The 17584-nt window shown below is 56.9% G+C and overlaps 1 protein-coding gene across 3 annotated transcripts in view; it reads right to left on the reverse strand.

Annotated features, from left to right (window-relative positions):
- Positions 1 to 17584, reverse strand: part of SH3PXD2A (SH3 and PX domains 2A) — a 250247-nt gene that overhangs the window by 6065 nt on the left and 226598 nt on the right. For all 3 annotated transcript variants that reach the window (XM_069567002.1, XM_069567000.1, XM_069567003.1), the window contains 4 exons: positions 12643 to 12726; positions 7690 to 7807; positions 3558 to 3895; positions 2554 to 2603 (listed from right to left, as the gene is read on the reverse strand). In XM_069567002.1, coding sequence (XP_069423103.1) covers positions 2554 to 2603; positions 3558 to 3895; positions 7690 to 7807; positions 12643 to 12726 — 590 coding nt within the window. The remainder of the gene's footprint in view (positions 1 to 2553; positions 2604 to 3557; positions 3896 to 7689; positions 7808 to 12642; positions 12727 to 17584) is intronic.

Raw genomic sequence — 17584 nt, forward strand, 5'->3', positions numbered from 1 at the left:
GGACAGCAGCTGACCTGAGGATTATCAATCACCTGAGTCTCAGGGTGTCTCCCTAAGAGACCATGCTCCTGCCCAGGCTCTCTAAGAATACCCAGGATTCGCTCACAACTTGTTGGAGCTATGAAAATGACCCTCTAGTAAATCTCCACTCGGAATCCAGTTTTCAGGTCCCAAAGTGAACGTTAAAAAACAAAGAAACCGTTGTAACAAAGCCCTACACACTGCCCCCCAGGAGATGAAAGTCACATCCTTGAGTCTCAGGTGAAAGTCTACTGGGGTGACACCTTGCTACAGAGGTGTGGGGTGAGTGTAAGGGACTGTGGGGTTGGTGAGACAGCCCTTGGGTTGGTCATCATGATGATGTCAAATGGTCAGGCAAGCACGGAATAAAGCTCAGGATCATTTGCTCTGGGGTGGGGTGATCATGCTGGGCAGCCTAAATGCTTCCTAGATGCTGGCATGTTGATACCTAAGCCTGACATGCAGGGAAATTTAGAATGTGGCCCCAGCCCATGACCTGTGAGCCTCAATCATTCATTTTCCAAATGTTTGCTTTGTGTCTACTGGGTGTCAGACTCCATTCCAAGGCAACAGGCAACCAAGAATGAACTAGGAGGACAACCCTCTTGACCTTGTGGAGAGGACATTCCAGCTTTGGCTGGTCTCTACTCCAACGAACGAGGACCTGGTATCTCCCTATCACTTCCAGTATGTCCTGGGATCATACAAAGAGGTTAAAATAAAAAATAAAAAAGGTACATGTATTTGGGAGGCTAGTGTTGGGGAAGCAGCTTTTGAGGACAACCTCAAATGACCCTGCCTTGCAGATGGATACATGTGGGCTCCAAAGCCAGGTCAGCAGTTCATCAGCTATGTGACCCTGAGAAAGACCCTTGACCTCTCTGAGCCTCAGTTTTCTCATCTGTAAACTGGGACTAATCACAGCATCAGGAGAGAATGAAAACTTCTGGTCTAGCCAGGGGCACAGGAAACGCTCTGTAAATACAAGCCAAAGTTGAACACCATCCTGAAACACCATCCTATTCCTCTTAACCTGCCTTGTCCTTCAAGGCTCAGCATGTTCTATTCCTACCAGTCACTGTGGAGCTGTCTCAGGTCAGAGTGAGTGAAGGGTGGGGGAGGATGGTTTTGAGGGATTGGATATGATCCGGTCAACTTTCCCTGCCCTGGCGCCTGGCCCTGCTGTTGTGAGCATGCGCATATGTGGCCCTGGTCCCAGCCCAGCGTGACCCCCAGCCCGGTGGGAGTCAGCCAGACCTCGCTGGAAAGAGCAGCTCTGCTTCCATGGGCCCTGCTCTTGGTAGCTGTGGAAGGAATTACCCCATTCTTGCCAAAATCAAGTCTGCCTGAAAATAGTCAGTGGGGCTGAGAGATGGGAGAAGGGGAGAATGCATCGTCCAGTTGCATCAAATGTTGGGGGGGGGGCAGGGGGCGGGGCACGGAAACAAGACAGAGGGTCCACTGGGGCTGATGGCCAGGGCTAGCACGGTCCCATCTCCAGGGCCCACACCTTCAAGGTCCTGTTTACAGAAGGGCCAGCATTCCAGCGACTGCTGCTATCCCTCTCCCCAGGGCGGACATCACTGATCACAGTAAATCTTGCTGCTAAGCCCTGACCTGACTGTGGAAGCCTTGTCCCCACACAGCACACAGAGCTGACAGAGGACGTGGAAAGCTGATGACCAGCCTTCTACACACCATCTCATCCCATCCTCATAACAGCCCTAGGGGATGAGTGGCATGGTCCCCCTCTCTTATAAATAAGGAAACTGAGGTGCATGGCAGGTAAGCAACCTGCCCAGGGGCTCACTGCTCCTAAATGTCAGAAGTGGAGTGTGAATCCATGCCTAGCAGACCCAAAGCCCCACTCTTTCCACTGCATCCCGCAGCGCCAGATGACATTTTTCGGTTCTAAGGCTCTCTGCCTGCCACCTCTCACCCCAAGCCCCAGCACCCTGAGAGCCTATCGGCCTCCCTGACAGTCTGGGTGCCAGGAACCCCCACCCACAGGCTCCATGGACCCCGGCAGTGCTGAGCCTCTTTGAGCTTCAGCCTATACCAGTCCCTGCCATTTGCTACCCTCCCGCTGAGGGCATTCACTGATCTATCCTCTGCCCTCCCAGGCTCTGGCCTCCATCGCATCCGTCGGGCACTTCCAAGCAAGGAAGGCAAAGCTGAATGGCTTCCAGGCTCGCATGGAGAGCAGCCCTATTTCCAGCCTCTGGCAATGCCCTGGCTGGACACTCTCACCAGCCAGTCTAAATGTTTATGTCTGCCAGTGCTGTGGCCCGGGTGGATTTATTTAGCTTTGGAGTGCAGTGCCTTTTCGATTAAAAACTGTCCAGCTAGGCCCCAGGAAGGCTGGGATCCCCTGGCTTTCCTCCCTGCCCCCAACCCCACAGAGTTGGAAGCCCCAGCATGGCCCTGGGAAAGCTCTGGACCAACAGGCTCTGCATGGAGACCAGTCAACTACTGGAGGCTACGAGAGTACACCCAGAAAGGGAACAAGAAAGACAAACTGAACACACATACCAGGCTGGACTCTCTGCGAGGGGGAGGCCTTGTCCTCAGGTTCGGGGAGCCTAGAAGAGGAAACAGGGCTTCAGAAATCCCAGCCAGGCAACAGCGCCTTCCCTGCCTTCTCTGGGCATGCCCTCCTGATCCTGGAAGTCCCTGCTTTTGTCCCACATTTATGGGGAAACTGCTCTCGGTCACCACAGACAGCACAGTTGGGCTGCTTCTGTGGGAAGTCAGATCTTTAAGCTGCCTTAGCTGTGTTTCAAGGGGATCCTCTAAAATGACACACACATTTCAAAATGTGTGGACACGGGCATTTTTTTCAGGGGAAAGGGTAGATAGCATGATCAGATTTTCAAATTTAGGAGAAGAGACCATGTCTATCGACCAAATCCTTGGAAGCTAGCACAGTGCGAAGCAAGAGGAAATGCCCCCGAAACCCTTCCCAAGTGACTGCTCAGAAGGTTCCAGGCATAGAACTAATTTAAACAAGTTCAGAACTAAACTGAAAAACAGCTTGCCTCCAGATTTTGAGAATGGCTGGACACAAACAGAAGCTGGCCTCATAATATAGAACAGTTTAACCCTCAACCACAGGCATCCCAGCCCCAGAGATGCCAGAGATTTGGAGGGGCCAGAAGCTGGGTTTCTCCTGTACAAAAGGAGGAGATTCCGGAAGAACACTGCTTGAAAGAGCTTGTGGAGGGAGGTACTTCCTCCAAGTGTCTCATATTTCCGGTAGCTGGAGGAAGGGAACAGGGAAAAAGGGGTAAGGCTCAGCACGATGCTGTATCAGCTCTCATTCTCAGAGCAGGCTTGTGTTGGGGGCCCCATTTCACAGCTGGAAGGAACTGACTTTTCCACATGTGATTAGCACAAGACAAGCTGGCACAGTGAGCCTGGGGTCAGGGGAGGATAATCTGGGGGTCATGCACACCCGCCTTGGGGTTGCCCTACACCTCATGCCCCTTCTCTAAAGAGCGGTGCGGCGAGGACCTGGGGGTCCGAGAAGCTCTTACTGATCTGGGCCCTCTGAGGGGCAATCCTGGCCACGGCTGGGGAGCCCTGGGCCAGCTTGGAGACGGTCCTCTCGGGGATGCCCAGCGCGCTGCCATTGGAGGCGTTGCAAAGGATGGGCAGGCTGATCTCCTTCTTGGTGATGGGGGGCTCCGGGCCCTCGCCTTCAGCCGGGGTGGTTTCCTTGTCCCCGGATGCCTTCTTGTTCAGCAAGTTGCTGATCTCCATGATGTTCCCAATGATCTCCACTGGGCCTGCCAGATTCTTCTTCCGTGCTGGCAGCTCATCCTTGGCTTTCTTCAGGTAGGATGCTGGCGCCCAGCCCTCTTTGCCCAGGTATCTGCAGGGAGGAGAGGGACCTGGCATCAAGGGGGAGCCCTGGCCAGGCCCCAGGCTCCATCTGGCCTTGCCTGGCTGAGCTTTCTCTACTGCACCTGCAAGACACTTGGCAAACCCACTACTCTGGAGAGAACTGAACGAGGGCCAGTGAAAAGACGCCTGGAACACCCCTTCTTCCTCTCTGTCTCCTAGTTCTTTGCCTGATCCCTCTTGGTGTGGGCCCTCGTGGTCTGCAAAGTCAGGCAAACATGTGACCTTGACATGAGAAGATTCTTCAGATTTTGGGTTGCCTAAAAGGTAGATTTTACCATGACCTGCTGCCTCATGACAGCAGAGGGCAATTCTAGAGATAAGAAATGAGAAGATGGGGACGCCCCTGGTGGTCCAGTGGGTAAGACTCCACACTCCCAGTGCAGGAGGCCCTGGTTCAATCCCTGGTCAGGAAACAATATCCCAGTACCACAACTAAGTGTTTGTGTGCTGCAACTGAGACCTGGTGCAGCCAAATAAATACATAAATGAAAATAAATATTAAAAAAAAAAAGAAATGAGAAAGTAAAGCTCCAATACTTTGGCCATCTGATACAAAGAGCTGACTCACTGGAAAAGACCCTGATGCTGGGACGGACTGAAGGCAGTCCATGGGTTTGCAAATAGTCGGACACAACTTTGTGACTGAACACAGAGGCACAGAGTTAAACGCCCAGTTGGAAAGGAAAGTATGATCAGAGAGGTGAAGTGGCGGCACAGGTGACAGTCATGAAACCTGAGTTCTGGTCTGTGGTGCTTTGGAACACGATCCTCTCCTGGAGCTCAATTTTTTTTTTTTTTTTCTCTTCTGCCAAGAGGCTGGGATAGAGTAGCTGCAAACATTTATTCAGAAGGACAGACATAGCGAGACCAACTGGGAAGATGTGTATAAAGAGTGCCCAAGTGGGGAAAGCATCAACTGCAGGAGGAGCAGACAGATCAAATTCACAGAGCAAGTCCACAAACAGACCAACGCTAAAGGGGACGACTCAAAGAACTCGGGTGAGGGTGGGCTATTCAATGAGGGATCTGGGGACGACTGATGATCCATCAGGAAAATCCAGTGAGACTCTGGCCTTATAACTGTATAGCAATATTAAAAACGCAAGTTGTGAATATCTCCTTAATCTTGGGGGTTGAGAAAATCTTTCTAAGTGGAACTCCAAAAGCAGAAACTATAAATGAAAAGCCTAAATAAAGCACATGACTGGATAAAATTAAAGCCTTTGGTATGGCAAAGCAAAAACAAAATGAAGCAAAACAAAACGAAAACAAAACCCCAAACCCATAAACAAAAGCAAAAGGCAAATGACAGGGCCGACCTAATTTTAGGGGATTTGCTGACTTCTGAAAATAAGCTTTTCCCTTTTTCCTTCATGGTGTTGAACTTCTACCCAAACCCACTGGGAGCTTACTTCCTGGTCCAGCAATTGCTGGCCAATGCCCCAGAGTCTGGGGTGCAATGTCCCTGCCTGCTCCCTGGGACATCTGGCTGTCTGGAATGGCTCCTCCATGCCAGATGTCTGACAACAGCACCCCCCACCCCTCACCGCCTGCCTCCCTGATCAGGCCTGGTTCTTGGGGGCTTAGTAGGTAGGAGAAAAGGGAATGTGGAAGTTCAAGGTTCTAACATGTCTGAGCTTTGCTGGAAAGCTCAGGTAGGAGGTGGCTTCTTATTTTCACTCACATGAATGTGTGGGCAGACTGACCCAAGCTTGTCTGTCTGGCCCCGTTTGGGGGCTTGGAAGGCACATATCAGTGAATAAATGGATGGAAGTCGGAGAGCTGGCAGACAGAAGCAGTTTCAGGGGTGGATGGAAGCAACTAGCAAAGGTGCCTAATTTTACGTATACCAACAACCAAGGCTCAGAGAAGCAAAGTGAGTAGCAGAGGGTCACACCGTTAGCAGCTGGCAGCATCTTGCCCAGAACCTGGTGCCCTTCGTCTAGGAAGATGATGAACCAGCTGGCCACCGCGAGCACCCTGTGTGGAGATGAGGGGCTGGGTCTCCTGGGGTGATGGGCAGGACTGCTCACTGCTCAGAGGGCTCCTGTTCCAAACCCCAACGTGCTCATTTGGTGTTACATGGATAAAATTAGATTCCAGACAGGAGATGCAAGGGAATCAGGAGTGGCTGTGTGTGCTTGGGTCCAACTTTGCTCACATCTGCTTTCCAGCTCTGGAGCACGGAATGACTCCAGAGGGAAGCGAACTGGAAAAGGAGGATGGGGAGAGAGGGGGGAGAGAGAGAGAGAGTGTGTGTGTGTATGCGTGTGTGTGTGGTGGGGGGCGTGGAGAAGACAGGAAATAGGATCAACACAGAGCCTGGGATGCTGGGAAATGGCATATTTAAGGGGGTGTTGGCAACCTTCTTAAGGTGGAAACTTTCAGCAGGGTTTTCTCAGTTGAAGCTCCCACTGGCTGAATGGCCATGCCATAGGGACAACAGTTGACTAGATGAACCAACTCAGTGATTGCATTGGTCATTTTAGAAAACTAAGAAAAAACCCCAGCAGCCTTGCAGATAACCTCTGGGTGGATGATTTAGGTTAGCAGCCTGCTAGAATGTTCCCTAGCCTTCCCATGCAGGCTTGTGGCAGCTGGATTGTGGGCTTGGCACTAGTTTCCATTGTCCAGGCACATACTCCTGAACCACCTAATGGGACAGAAAGGGGCACCTCAGCCCCCAGACTGGTATGCACAGGGCAGAGCGGCAGGGGGTGCTATGTCCTGGCAGGTCACACTAAGGTTCAGGTGGCTGGTGATCGTCACCTCACCTGTCAGCATAAACCCATCTTAACACCACATGGTGTGCCATGTTACAAGCAACTGTCCTGTGAGTACCCCCACCACCTGGGCCAACTGCGCCCTCAGTGGGAGAAGGCTCTGAACAGCACCCTGCCCACAGAGGGTATGGGGTTCCCAGGTGTGGTGAGGTGGTTCTCATAGCCCACAACAGGGACTATTGGACATCAGGGTTACAGGCGGAGAAGAGAAACTGGGTAAAGTCATCACAGCTGAACTGCTTCTAAAGAACCCAAAAACATTTCCTGGGAGTAATCCCCTTAGCTGGCCTGGGCAGAGGGGCCTGGAGGGCAGGACCTGGTAGGAAGACGTCAGTGAAGGCTTCAGGGTTGAGCATCAGGAACCTCCCCACTCCCCTTCTCACACCCCCAGATGGGTTTCTCAGCTGGGAAGCAGGATGAGGCCCAAGGAGAGGGAAGGGCAGAGCAAGAGGCCTCTGAAGCAGGCCTGGGCTCAGGCCTCATTTCCGCCCCAGCTCTCTCAACTATGGAGCCAGCCCTGCAGAGTGGAGCAGCTGGGGCCAGAGCTTGCGTCTGGGGACCCTGGTGCTGAGCCGTGGGCAGCAGGGGCCGCCTGCTGTGACTTCAGCAAGGCCTGTGGACGCCGGCATTCCAGGTGGCCCAGGCTGCAGAGCACGCCGGGCAGCCAAGGCCGGACACAGAAAACCAAGTTCAGATGTGCTGGAGCCTCTTGGCAGATGCACAGGGAGGTATTGCACCACAGCCTGCAAGCCGGGCCGGGCCCCTGCGCCCTGCTGGCCATGGCTCGGCTCTGCTTTGTGTGTCCCGTTTATGTGTCCCGGGAGGGAATCTGCAAGACGAGCTCCTCTGTCAGAGCAGTTCAGCTGTGTGGAGCTGAAGCAGACAGGCCGGGCCGTGGGCGCCTGGTTCGGTCAGGATCTGCCTGCCAGCCGCTGCCCAGGACCTGCCTGGGGGCACCTCACTCTGCTGGGGCTCCTACCTGATGTACCACCAGCCCTCCAAATTCTTCCGGATCACCTCCACGGTGACTCCCTTCTCAAAGCCAATCTCGTCCTTGCTTTGGCTGGCGTAAGGCTGCACGGTGACATACTTCTCCTCTGCGGGTGGTGGGTGAAGCAACAAAGCACGATTATTTGTGGACAGGGTACGGTCCTTTCTCTGTCTCCCTTTCTGCCCTGGCCTGGCCTCACTTAGTTGGTGCCTGGGGTGTGCTGGGTCAGCCTCTGGCTTTCCCAGGAAAGGGAGGAGAAGGGACCTGGCCTCACAGCTGCACCCTCAGGTGGCCCTGCAAGACCCAGGCCGCACAGAGCTGGCTCTCCCAGCCCCCAGTCCCACAATTTCAGCCAGGGTGCAGGCAGAGCCTGGAGTCCTCAGGGCCCCTGAGAATTCCTGGACTGAGGGCAGGGCCACGAGGAACCTGGTCCTCATGGGGCCTGAGTTAGGGAGTCTGAGAACAAAACTGGACGTCCCCTCGATGTCCAGAGGCCCCTCAGCAAGCCCTCTCCTTCCTGAACACGCCATCCATGCCCCAGGCCTGCTCTCCCACCCCTTCTCCAGCCTTAAACCCCTCCTCTGTCCAGCCTTCCCACAGCTCCAGAGGCCCTCAGTCCCCCGATGACTCAGCTGATCACCCGATCCCATCATTTCCCCAAGGGGACCCGATGGGCGTGCTTATGCGTCTGGCTAAGGGTCCCATGGCCACGCTGAGCAGTACAGTCAGGCAGGAGCCCCGAGCTGGCTAAGATGACCTCACCACTTGGCGGAACCCCACTGGGAGCTGCCTGCCCTGGGCTCCCCGTAGCACTGCATCCCCTGCTTGGGGCTCCCCAGGAACTGGGAGAGGGGCACCTTGTGGAAGCTGAGGCAGAGCATGGTGGGTAGGTGTGGGGGGGCTGGGCAATTCACGTCTTCCTGGATTCCCTTGGGCTCTCTCCTGGCAGGGACCCTGGGCCTCCAGAGAAGTCCTTGCTCAGGCTTCCAGGGAGGTGCTGGGGACAGGGAGACCCACCACCGGTGGGGCACGGACTCCCTGCCTCCAGGGGAGAGCCTCCCTAGAGGAAGGGCTGGGGAGGGAACACACAGCCCCACCCTCGCCCTCACCAGAGAGAGAGACAGTGGCATAGACAGACAAGGACACCGACCCACAGAATACCCTTTGGGAGGCTCACCCTGAACCTGTGCTGTCCTCTCAAACCTGGATCCTCCCTGGGGGCTGAGAGTGCCTGGCACACAGGAGGCGCTCCAAAGGGTCTATGGAGTACACTGAGGAGGAGACTGGTGGGCCGAGCTGGGGCACAGAGAGGCTGGCTCTGAGATGGCTGCCCCTCACCCCCTCAGCTGGACCGTAACAGGCGGCCTGCTAGAGCTCTGGCAGCAGTGGAGGAGGGGGCAGCTGCCACCCTAACCCCTGGCTCAGGGGGGTCATCTGTTCATTCTGCCCTAGATTACTGGGGTCCTGTCTGCAGCCCTGTGCTGGTGGAGACAGCAGCTCCCTTTGGGGTGGAGGCAGCTGTCCTGCCTGGCTGCAAGGACAGAGCTGGCAGGCCACTGGCCAAATCTGAAAGGCTGACAAGGGGCCAGAGGTAGGCAATGCCTGCCCGCCCCCCCACAAGGAGCCTCTTTTCAACTGAAAGCGTTTCTCAGCATCGACTTGCTCCTCGAAGCTTTCAGATTCCAATCCAGTCGTGCTGGGGAGAGCCGCCAAGACCGCCTGAGAACCTGGTCTGGCCAGATTCTGACTTGGGCCTTTGAGAAGTTCCATGTTGTACAGTCCAGGCCTCTGCACTCCCACCCATTCCTGGTCTTGCTCCATTTTCCAGTGGGACACCGTAAATCCTGGCTCAGGCGGTGGGATCCAGGGTCCTGAGGTTGGGGGTGAGCCGAGGCCTGGCCTCCACATTTTGCCTTTGCTCAGTCGGGCTATTTTTAAAAGGCTGTGGTTCACGCAGGAAGCCATCATTACAGTTTCCCTAGGCAAAGCTGCTTTTGCAGAGAAAAATTACAGCTCTTCTCTTGGGCAGATGAAAGGAGCCCTGCCCTGATGCATGGCAGAGGACAGGCCAACATCGTATCATGGGGGGCCAGGCTCCAGCACCAGCCTCCCCAGCCTGTGTGCCGAGGACGGAGCTCTGAGGGCCAGGTCAGAGTCCTGCTTTCCCCTGCTGCTCCTGGGGTGGGCAGACCAGGGATGTCGGTGTTACCCAGGGAAGCTGAGCTGCTCCTGCACAAAACCCTCTTCATGGTGGCCCTGCAGCTAACGTGAACACAGAGTTTATGCTCTCTGGGAACACATGGGAGTTTATGCTCCTGGAAGAGACCTGACTGGCTTGGGGGCTTGTCCTGCCCCGTCACTAGAGGTTCCAGGAGGTGAGAATTCGGAGCCCTGATCCCAGGCAGGGCAACTCTTCCAACTGGGGGGCTCTGTTTTCTGTCACATCTGGCTTGGATGATGAAAGTGTGGGTTACACCCAAGTGGACATGCGGCCCATGGTCTCAGTTCTTTTCTCCCAGGTTTCTCTGAGGCAGAGCAGCGCCGGTCCTTTCACTAAACAGGGGCCACGAATCCCACCTCAGGAGGCCAGAGAGGAGGATGCCTAGACGGACAGAAATGACCTGGGGCGGTGGGGGAGCATGCAGATTGGGGTGCAGCTGAGTCACTTGCATTGGTTGGGATCTCTAGAAAAGAAGTCCCTTAGGAATCAAGTTGAGAGAAGGGGTCTGGGAGTTCTGGGGGGCACCTCTGGGCTTCTTGGAAGTGCCGAGGCTGTGGTCACTCTGATATGCCATCAAAGGTTGGTTGCCATCTCGCCCCAAGGAGGGCTGGCCAGGCCGCCCACGGGGTGGGTGGGTGGGAGGTGGACAGGCCTGTTCTGGTTTTGGAGGCAGGGGCTGGAGAGCCTTGCAGTTTCCAAACCACAGACGCCTCCTCCTTCCAAACACTTTCCTCTCCGTCAGCAGTCTCCCTGGCTCCCCTCCCAGCCCCCACAACTTACTCAACCCCGCTGCAAGAGGCCTTTTGATTCCAAAGGCCTGGTTGGCTGCAGGACTCAGGGAGTGGAGGCCCCGGGGAAGCACTGCTTTTCTCTTGTCTAGTTAGGTACAGCCCACTGCCTGCTCCCCCCTCGGCAGCTCGGCTGTTTGCAGCGAAGCTTCTCCCAGCCAACTTTCTGCGTTCTCCTTGGCTGCGTGACTTAACTTATTAGGGAAAAGACCGGGAAATGCTGTTGTTTAGGTCTTTAAGAGAGAGAAGTTGGGGGCCTGTATTTGCTTGCATATTTGCATATGTACGGGTGGCCATAGAATGAATGCATTGTTGGGTATTTGTGTCCACTTACATCATCGTATTTTTATAACTGTGACTACGCTGCTGACATACTTGTGATATAAGGTATGATATGTGAGTGCATATGCCCTATGTGTGTACTTGTGAGGTAGCTGCAGAGGAGTGCCCATGACGCGGTAGTGTGGATAATGCATTTGTGACGGTAAAAATGATGCAGTCGCGGAAGGGTCTACATGAGGCTGCCTCAGTGTGCATATGTGAGCGGCCGTGTGCAGGGAACTGCAGGTATGCAGGTGTGTAGGGGCTGGACGGGCAGTGTGCTGAGGCCCTCAGGGTGGTGTGCTGGTGGTCGTGCTTCACTGACTGAAGTGTCCGTGAGTCCATGTGGTTGTGGAGACAGAGGTGTGCTTGGGGTTCAGCGTGTGTTGCTGTTTGGAGTGGACACAGAAGGGGATGGGGTCTTCCTCCCCGTACTTTTTCCAGGCCAATGTCCCACTCTCCTTTGCTGTTGAGGCTCAGGGCTGTGTGGCAGCCTGGGCCCCCACCTTCCTCCCTCTAGGATGCCTTTGTTTCACATCCAGCCTGTTCTTTCTGCTTCGATGACTTGGCCCCCTGCCCTGCGCCAGCACCCAGGGTCCAACCAGTGCTCCACCCTCGGGACAAGCTGGGCTCCTCGCAGTCAGTGCTCTGACCTGATGCTGAGCCAGCCCCAGTAGAGTCCAGGCTTGTTGCTGCTTGGGGCAGACACCAAAACCGAGTCTCACAGTCGTTCAGAAACAAGCTTTAGGGGTGGAGTGTGAGACCTGGGGCATCCCTGCTATTCTGGAAAAGCCAGCGCTCATGACACACCCTTCTAGCTGTTCTGTCATTGTCAGGAACACACCCTCCGCTCCCCTCGAGGCAGGAGACAAGGGCCACCCACTGGCCTCAGGGCTCTGGAGATGTTTAGAGGTTTGTTCAGAGGCCCACCCCTAATTTCCCTACCTCCCAAACTCCTGGTTTTCGGAAAGGCCCTAGATTGGGAAACATCTGGGTTCTCCATCAGCCTTTGTGGAAGGCCAGAGGCCTCCCTGGAATCATCTTGATAAGGCTAAGTCCCTTTGGGCAGGGCTGGGGTGCTAGAGCGCCTGGACCCACAGGGTCTAGACTTTGGTCATTCCAGTTTCCCTGGAACTGGAGGAGGTGGGAATGGCTCTGCCTCCTTCCTAGTCTGTCCCTAAACCACTGCCAGGTAGGCCAAAGCCAAGGAAACCCCACCTTAGAGGCAGGAGGCAGGGAACAGCCAGGGGTGAGGCCAGGGACCAGGCAGAGACTCAGACCCGCTCAGTTCTCTTAATCTGCGGTTTCAGGGCCAACATGGCCCTTCTCAGAGTCCAGCCCCTCCACGATCCTGTGTAAGTCCCATGACCCTGCCCCCAGGATGCTGGCCAAAGCCAGAGCCATCCCCAGTGTCACCCCGATTCCCAAGCAGCCTCTGCACCCTCCCAGGCCCCTCCCCGCCAGCTAGAGTAGGTGAGAGGACAGTCCGGCTGGTGAATCTAGGTGAGGAGGCCACGGGGCAGAGAGGAGCAGAGCCCAGAAAAGGAGGAGCGTTAGTGAGAGAAAGAGAGGCAGCAGCTGGGGGTGAGCAGAAGCTAACTCCACGGTCACCTCGGCTGTGCTGCCTGTTGACCATCCCGCCCAGCGTCCACCGGCGATCCAGGCGCCGCAGATGGGCCTTGCGTCTCTTGGACACTGGTGTGGGAGATGGCGATGGAGCACGCGGCCGACGGGCACCGGCGGAGAGAATGCAGATGAGGATGAGATGGGATGGGGGGAAGGGGCGGAGGGAGGGGAGGTGCGCACCTCTAGGTCTCCACACGCCCGGACCAAGCCCCAGGGGCACAGACAGGGCTAGATGGGCACAGAACTGACTGGTGACATCGCTGGCAAGTGGCAAATAACCCAACCAAAGCCAAACTGTGTGGGTTATGCCCCTGAGCCTGCGAGGGGCTAAGACTTTAGAATCCCAGCACCTGAGAAGGGAAGAGGCTCCATGGCTCCAGCCCGGTACAAGGATGACCCTTGGAGGCAGACCTGGAGGAAAACATGCCTCCCATGATCCCTGGGCATTGATGGCTCCCAGGAGCGTATGCCCCCACCTCCACCAGAGTTCACATCAATCTCCAATCCCCATCCATTCACTCAGCAAGTCCTGGTTGTGAACCTGCCACCATGAGCCAGGCACCGTGTGCAGAAGGATAAGTGTGCCCAGATGGAGACTTGGGGTCCCTTCCGTGGGGGGCTTACAATTCTCACCATCCTGGGTTTGATTTGTCTTTGCTTTTTCAGTAATCCCCAGTGGATCAAATCTGCTGAGGGCTAAGTCTCCTCATCTCTGCATCCCCAGGGCTTGGCAAGGGGCTGACCCCTCTGAAACGTTGCTGAGTGAAGCATCATGACCCAGGAGACCACAGGCCTGGGTATGTTCCTGCCCCACACACTGCCCACTGAATTTCAGACAGTGAGGGACCTGCCTCCCAGCTGCTCACTGCTCCACACCCCTCCTATCGACACAGGTCCTCTGGCTGCTGTGGACCAGCTCGACATGCCCCCTTGCCTTCCCAGGAGACACCATGTGGGTCAACTCCCCCACTCCCCACCCCAGGCCCTGCAGGAGGAGGGAGCCAGGCTGCCTGTGTCTGGGGGAGGAAGGCTGGCAGCGAAGAATCAAACTGTCCAGCCACACACCCAGCCGCACCCCATCCAGGCCACCTGGGAAGTACTCGTTTTTCCAGAGGCAGGAGAGCAGCCTGTTTGACCTGCTTCCTGGAAGCGGGAGGCCTGAGGGATGGATTCAGTCCAGGCTGCACCGCCCGCTTACTATGCTGCCAGCCCTCTATAAGCCTCTGTTTCCTTATCTGTCTTTGGGGTTGACTCCATCTGCCCTGGTGTGAAGTGAGACAAGGACTGAGTGGGCTCGGTGGAAGAGAGATGAGGTCCTATGTGAGGTCACACTGGGAAGAACCCGAACAGCTGACCTCCCGGGGTGTGTCCACCTGGTTTCTCTGTGGGAAGGGGAGCTTCCCTCAGCTAACGCCCAGCCTTGGGCCACCTTAGCAATAAGTAATGTTTATCCAGTTTAAACCAGGTGCCAAGACCATCTCACAAAGGCCCCAGGTAGTTGGCACTCTGCCTACTCTAGAAATGGGAGGCCAGAGGCACAAGCATGGAGCGCAAGCTGTTAGGGAAGCTCTGATGGGATGAAGGGGTCCAATTTCTATCTGCAGGACTCAGGGGGTCTATAATGGGGTGGCAACAGGGCCAGGGCAGAGATGGGCTGAGGAGGGACCAGTGCAGAGACTGGTAGACACACCACAGCTGCTGGGCCTAGGGCTGGGGGACTGAGCCTTGAGCCCTTCGGTAGAGCCGGGGGTAGATGCCCACAATGTGATGATGGAATTCACAGCTGCCCAAACGCTGCCGGGGTACTGGCACACACATCCTATCAGAGCGTGCAGAAGAACCTATTATCAGAAGGTTCGCCTTGAGCATACGTGTGTACACACACACACACGCACACACACACATGTCCTCTGATTGCGGAACCTGCGCTGGCTGCCTGGTTCTTACTGCATCGAAGTCAGAAGTCTTTACCACCCACTACTGCTTGTTCTGTGCAAAGTACCCAATCTCTCTTCAAACCAGCTTGGCAGCAGTGCCCACGCAGCCTCTCAGGCTCTTTCCTGCCCACTTGTGTCCTGGTCCTCCAGCAGCTCCCAATGTCTCCACTCTGTCTCTCTTGCCCTCACCTTTTCAGGAGGGGCTCCAATTCCATACACACTCTCTCCTGGAATTGCTCATAAGCAAAATGCATCACAGAGGCATTCAGCATGGTGGGACGACCACCAGCAGAGGAGGCTGGCCAGGGGCTCAAGCCTTACGAGGAAAAACATGTGTCTAGATCTCCTGAAGCCTCAGTTCCTGCATCGGGAAAATGGAGATGGTGCCAGAACCCTCCCTACCCTGGTCCCCAGCTAAAAGTACCAGGGCAGAAACCTAGGAGTGAGTGAGGCCTCAGGTCACTCTAGGGATGACCCTAGAGTTACTTCTGAAAAGCCCTGGGATAACCTCCAGGATGTGGAATTGGATAGGAGGTGAGTCCCAGTGACTGCAGACAAAACAGACCAGACCCAACTCAGGGGCTGCGACCCTGCACCACTGCAGTGGTGAGATAGAGGAGAGGCTCAGCCCCCGACCCTGCACCACTGCAGTGGTGAGATAGAGGAGAGGCTCAGCCCCCAACCTGCACTGCTGCAGTGGTGAGATGGAGGAGAGGCTCAGCCCCTGACCCTGCACCACTGCAGTGGTGAGATGGAGAGGCTCGGCCCCCGACCTGCACCGCTGCAGTGGTGAGAGGGAGGAGAGGCTCGGCCCCCGACCCTGCGCCGCTGCAGTGATGAGACGGAGAGGCTCAGCCCCCGACCCTGCACCGCTGCAGTGGTGAGAGGGAGGAGAGGCCAGCCCCCGACCTGCACCGCTGCAGTGGTGAGAGGGAGGAGAGGCCAGCCCCCGACCCTGCACCGCTGCAGTGGTGAGAGGGAGGAGAGGCTCAGCCCCCGACCCTGCACCGCTGCAGTGGTGAGATGGAGAGGCCAGCCCCCGACCCTGCACCGCTGCAGTGGTGAGAGGGAGGAGAGGCCAGCCCCCGACCTGCACCGCTGCAGTGGTGAGATGGAGAGGCCAGCCCCCGACCCTGCACCGCTGCAGTGGTGAGAGGGAGAGGCCAGCCCCCGACCTGCACCACTGCAGTGGTGAGAGGGAGGAGAGGCCAGCCCCCGACCCTGCACCGCTGCAGTGGTGAGAGGGAGGAGAGGCTCAGCCCCCGACCCTGCACCGCTGCAGTGATGAGATGGAGGAGAGGCCAGCCCCCGACCTGCACTGCTGCAGTGGTGAGATGGAGAGGCCAGCCCCCGACCTGCACTGCTGCAGTGGTGAGATGGAGAGGCCAGCCCCCGACCTGCACTGCTGCAGTGGTGAGAGGGAGAGGCTCAGCCCCCGACCCTGCACCGCTGCAGTGGTGAGAGGGAGAGGCTCAGCCCCCGACCTGCACCGCTGCAGTGGTGAGAGGGAGGAGAGGCCAGCCCCCGACCCTGCACCGCTGCAGTGGTGAGAGGGAGGAGAGGCTCAGCCCCCGACCCTGCACCGCTGCAGTGATGAGATGGAGGAGAGGCCAGCCCCCGACCTGCACTGCTGCAGTGGTGAGATGGAGAGGCCAGCCCCCGACCTGCACTGCTGCAGTGGTGAGAGGGAGAGGCTCAGCCCCCGACCCTGCACCGCTGCAGTGGTGAGAGGGAGAGGCTCAGCCCCCGACCTGCACCGCTGCAGTGGTGAGAGGGAGGAGAGGCCAGCCCCCGACCCTGCACCGCTGCAGTGGTGAGAGGGAGGAGAGGCCAGCCCCCGACCTGCACCGCTGCAGTGGTGAGATGGAGAGGCCAGCCCCCGACCTGCACTGCTGCAGTGGTGAGAGGGAGAGGCTCAGCCCCCGACCTGCACCGCTGCAGTGGTGAGAGGGAGAGGCTCAGCCCCAGGGCTCAGGGAGCAGCCAGGAAGAACAAGCACCTGGATTGAAGATGACGGCCCTGCCCGATGGGGCCAGGACCCTGGCACAAGGCAGACAGGCACTGCAGGGGCTGTGGCGCTGATCAAGGAACTGAAAAGCAGCGTTTACAGGGGAGGAAGGGCAGCGCTCCAACTGCCCAGTAACCGACATTCAGGGGAAGGATGAATAAGGAGCTGGCGCTGGGCGGGCTGCTTATTTTGGCCTGGGCAGTGTGGAGTGGGGGTGGGGAGGGGCAGGCCTGGAGGTGGCCTGAGCCCTGGGCGGCGGGCATCCATCCCCCTGGCTCTCAGAGGTGCCCAACTGGACGATCCTCACTGACCGTTAGGGCAAGCATTCCTGCTGCCAGAACGAGGGAGGTTTGGAAGTCACCAGGAGCAGGCAGACTTGCTGGGCTCTGGCAGCCTGCTCTGGGGAATACCCAAGTCCCCTGGACAGGCTGAGCAGGCCAGTGCTGGCTGCGGGGGAGGGGCGGGTTCTTGGAAATGCAATGGAGAAAACCCCAGAAAAACCTCTTGAGGCCAGAACTAATCAGGGAGGCTGATGGTGCAAGGGCTGAAGCCAACCCTGGGTTCTGGCAACACAGAGAAATGACTCCGCCACCTACCCACCATGTCCGCACCCTGGGCTGGGCTAACAGGTGCCCAAAGGGGAGGCCTCCGAGCAGACTGTGAACAGCAGCAGTGGCATGCACACGGCCCCTCTGGGGTGGTCCCTGCCACAGAGAGCACAGTGCGGGGTGGGGGGGGCAGAGGCGGATCTCGGTAGGAACCCCCAGAGGAATCTAGGGCTTCTGGCGGGAGAGGGAGCTGTAGGGGATGAGCCCTAAGACTGTTCTCCCCAGTCTCTGACCCGAAGTTGTCAAAACCAGAGACTCAGACCCTAGGAGAATCTCCAGTCTAGTTTGAGTCCCATGCAGGACCAGAGAGGACAGACCTGGATAGGAGGTGAGATTGTGGGCTGGCCCCAGGGAGATGGGCTCCCAGGGGAAGT

This window comes from Ovis canadensis, chromosome 22, assembly GCF_042477335.2.
Source record: "Ovis canadensis isolate MfBH-ARS-UI-01 breed Bighorn chromosome 22, ARS-UI_OviCan_v2, whole genome shotgun sequence".
Lineage (NCBI taxonomy): Eukaryota > Metazoa > Chordata > Mammalia > Artiodactyla > Bovidae > Ovis > Ovis canadensis.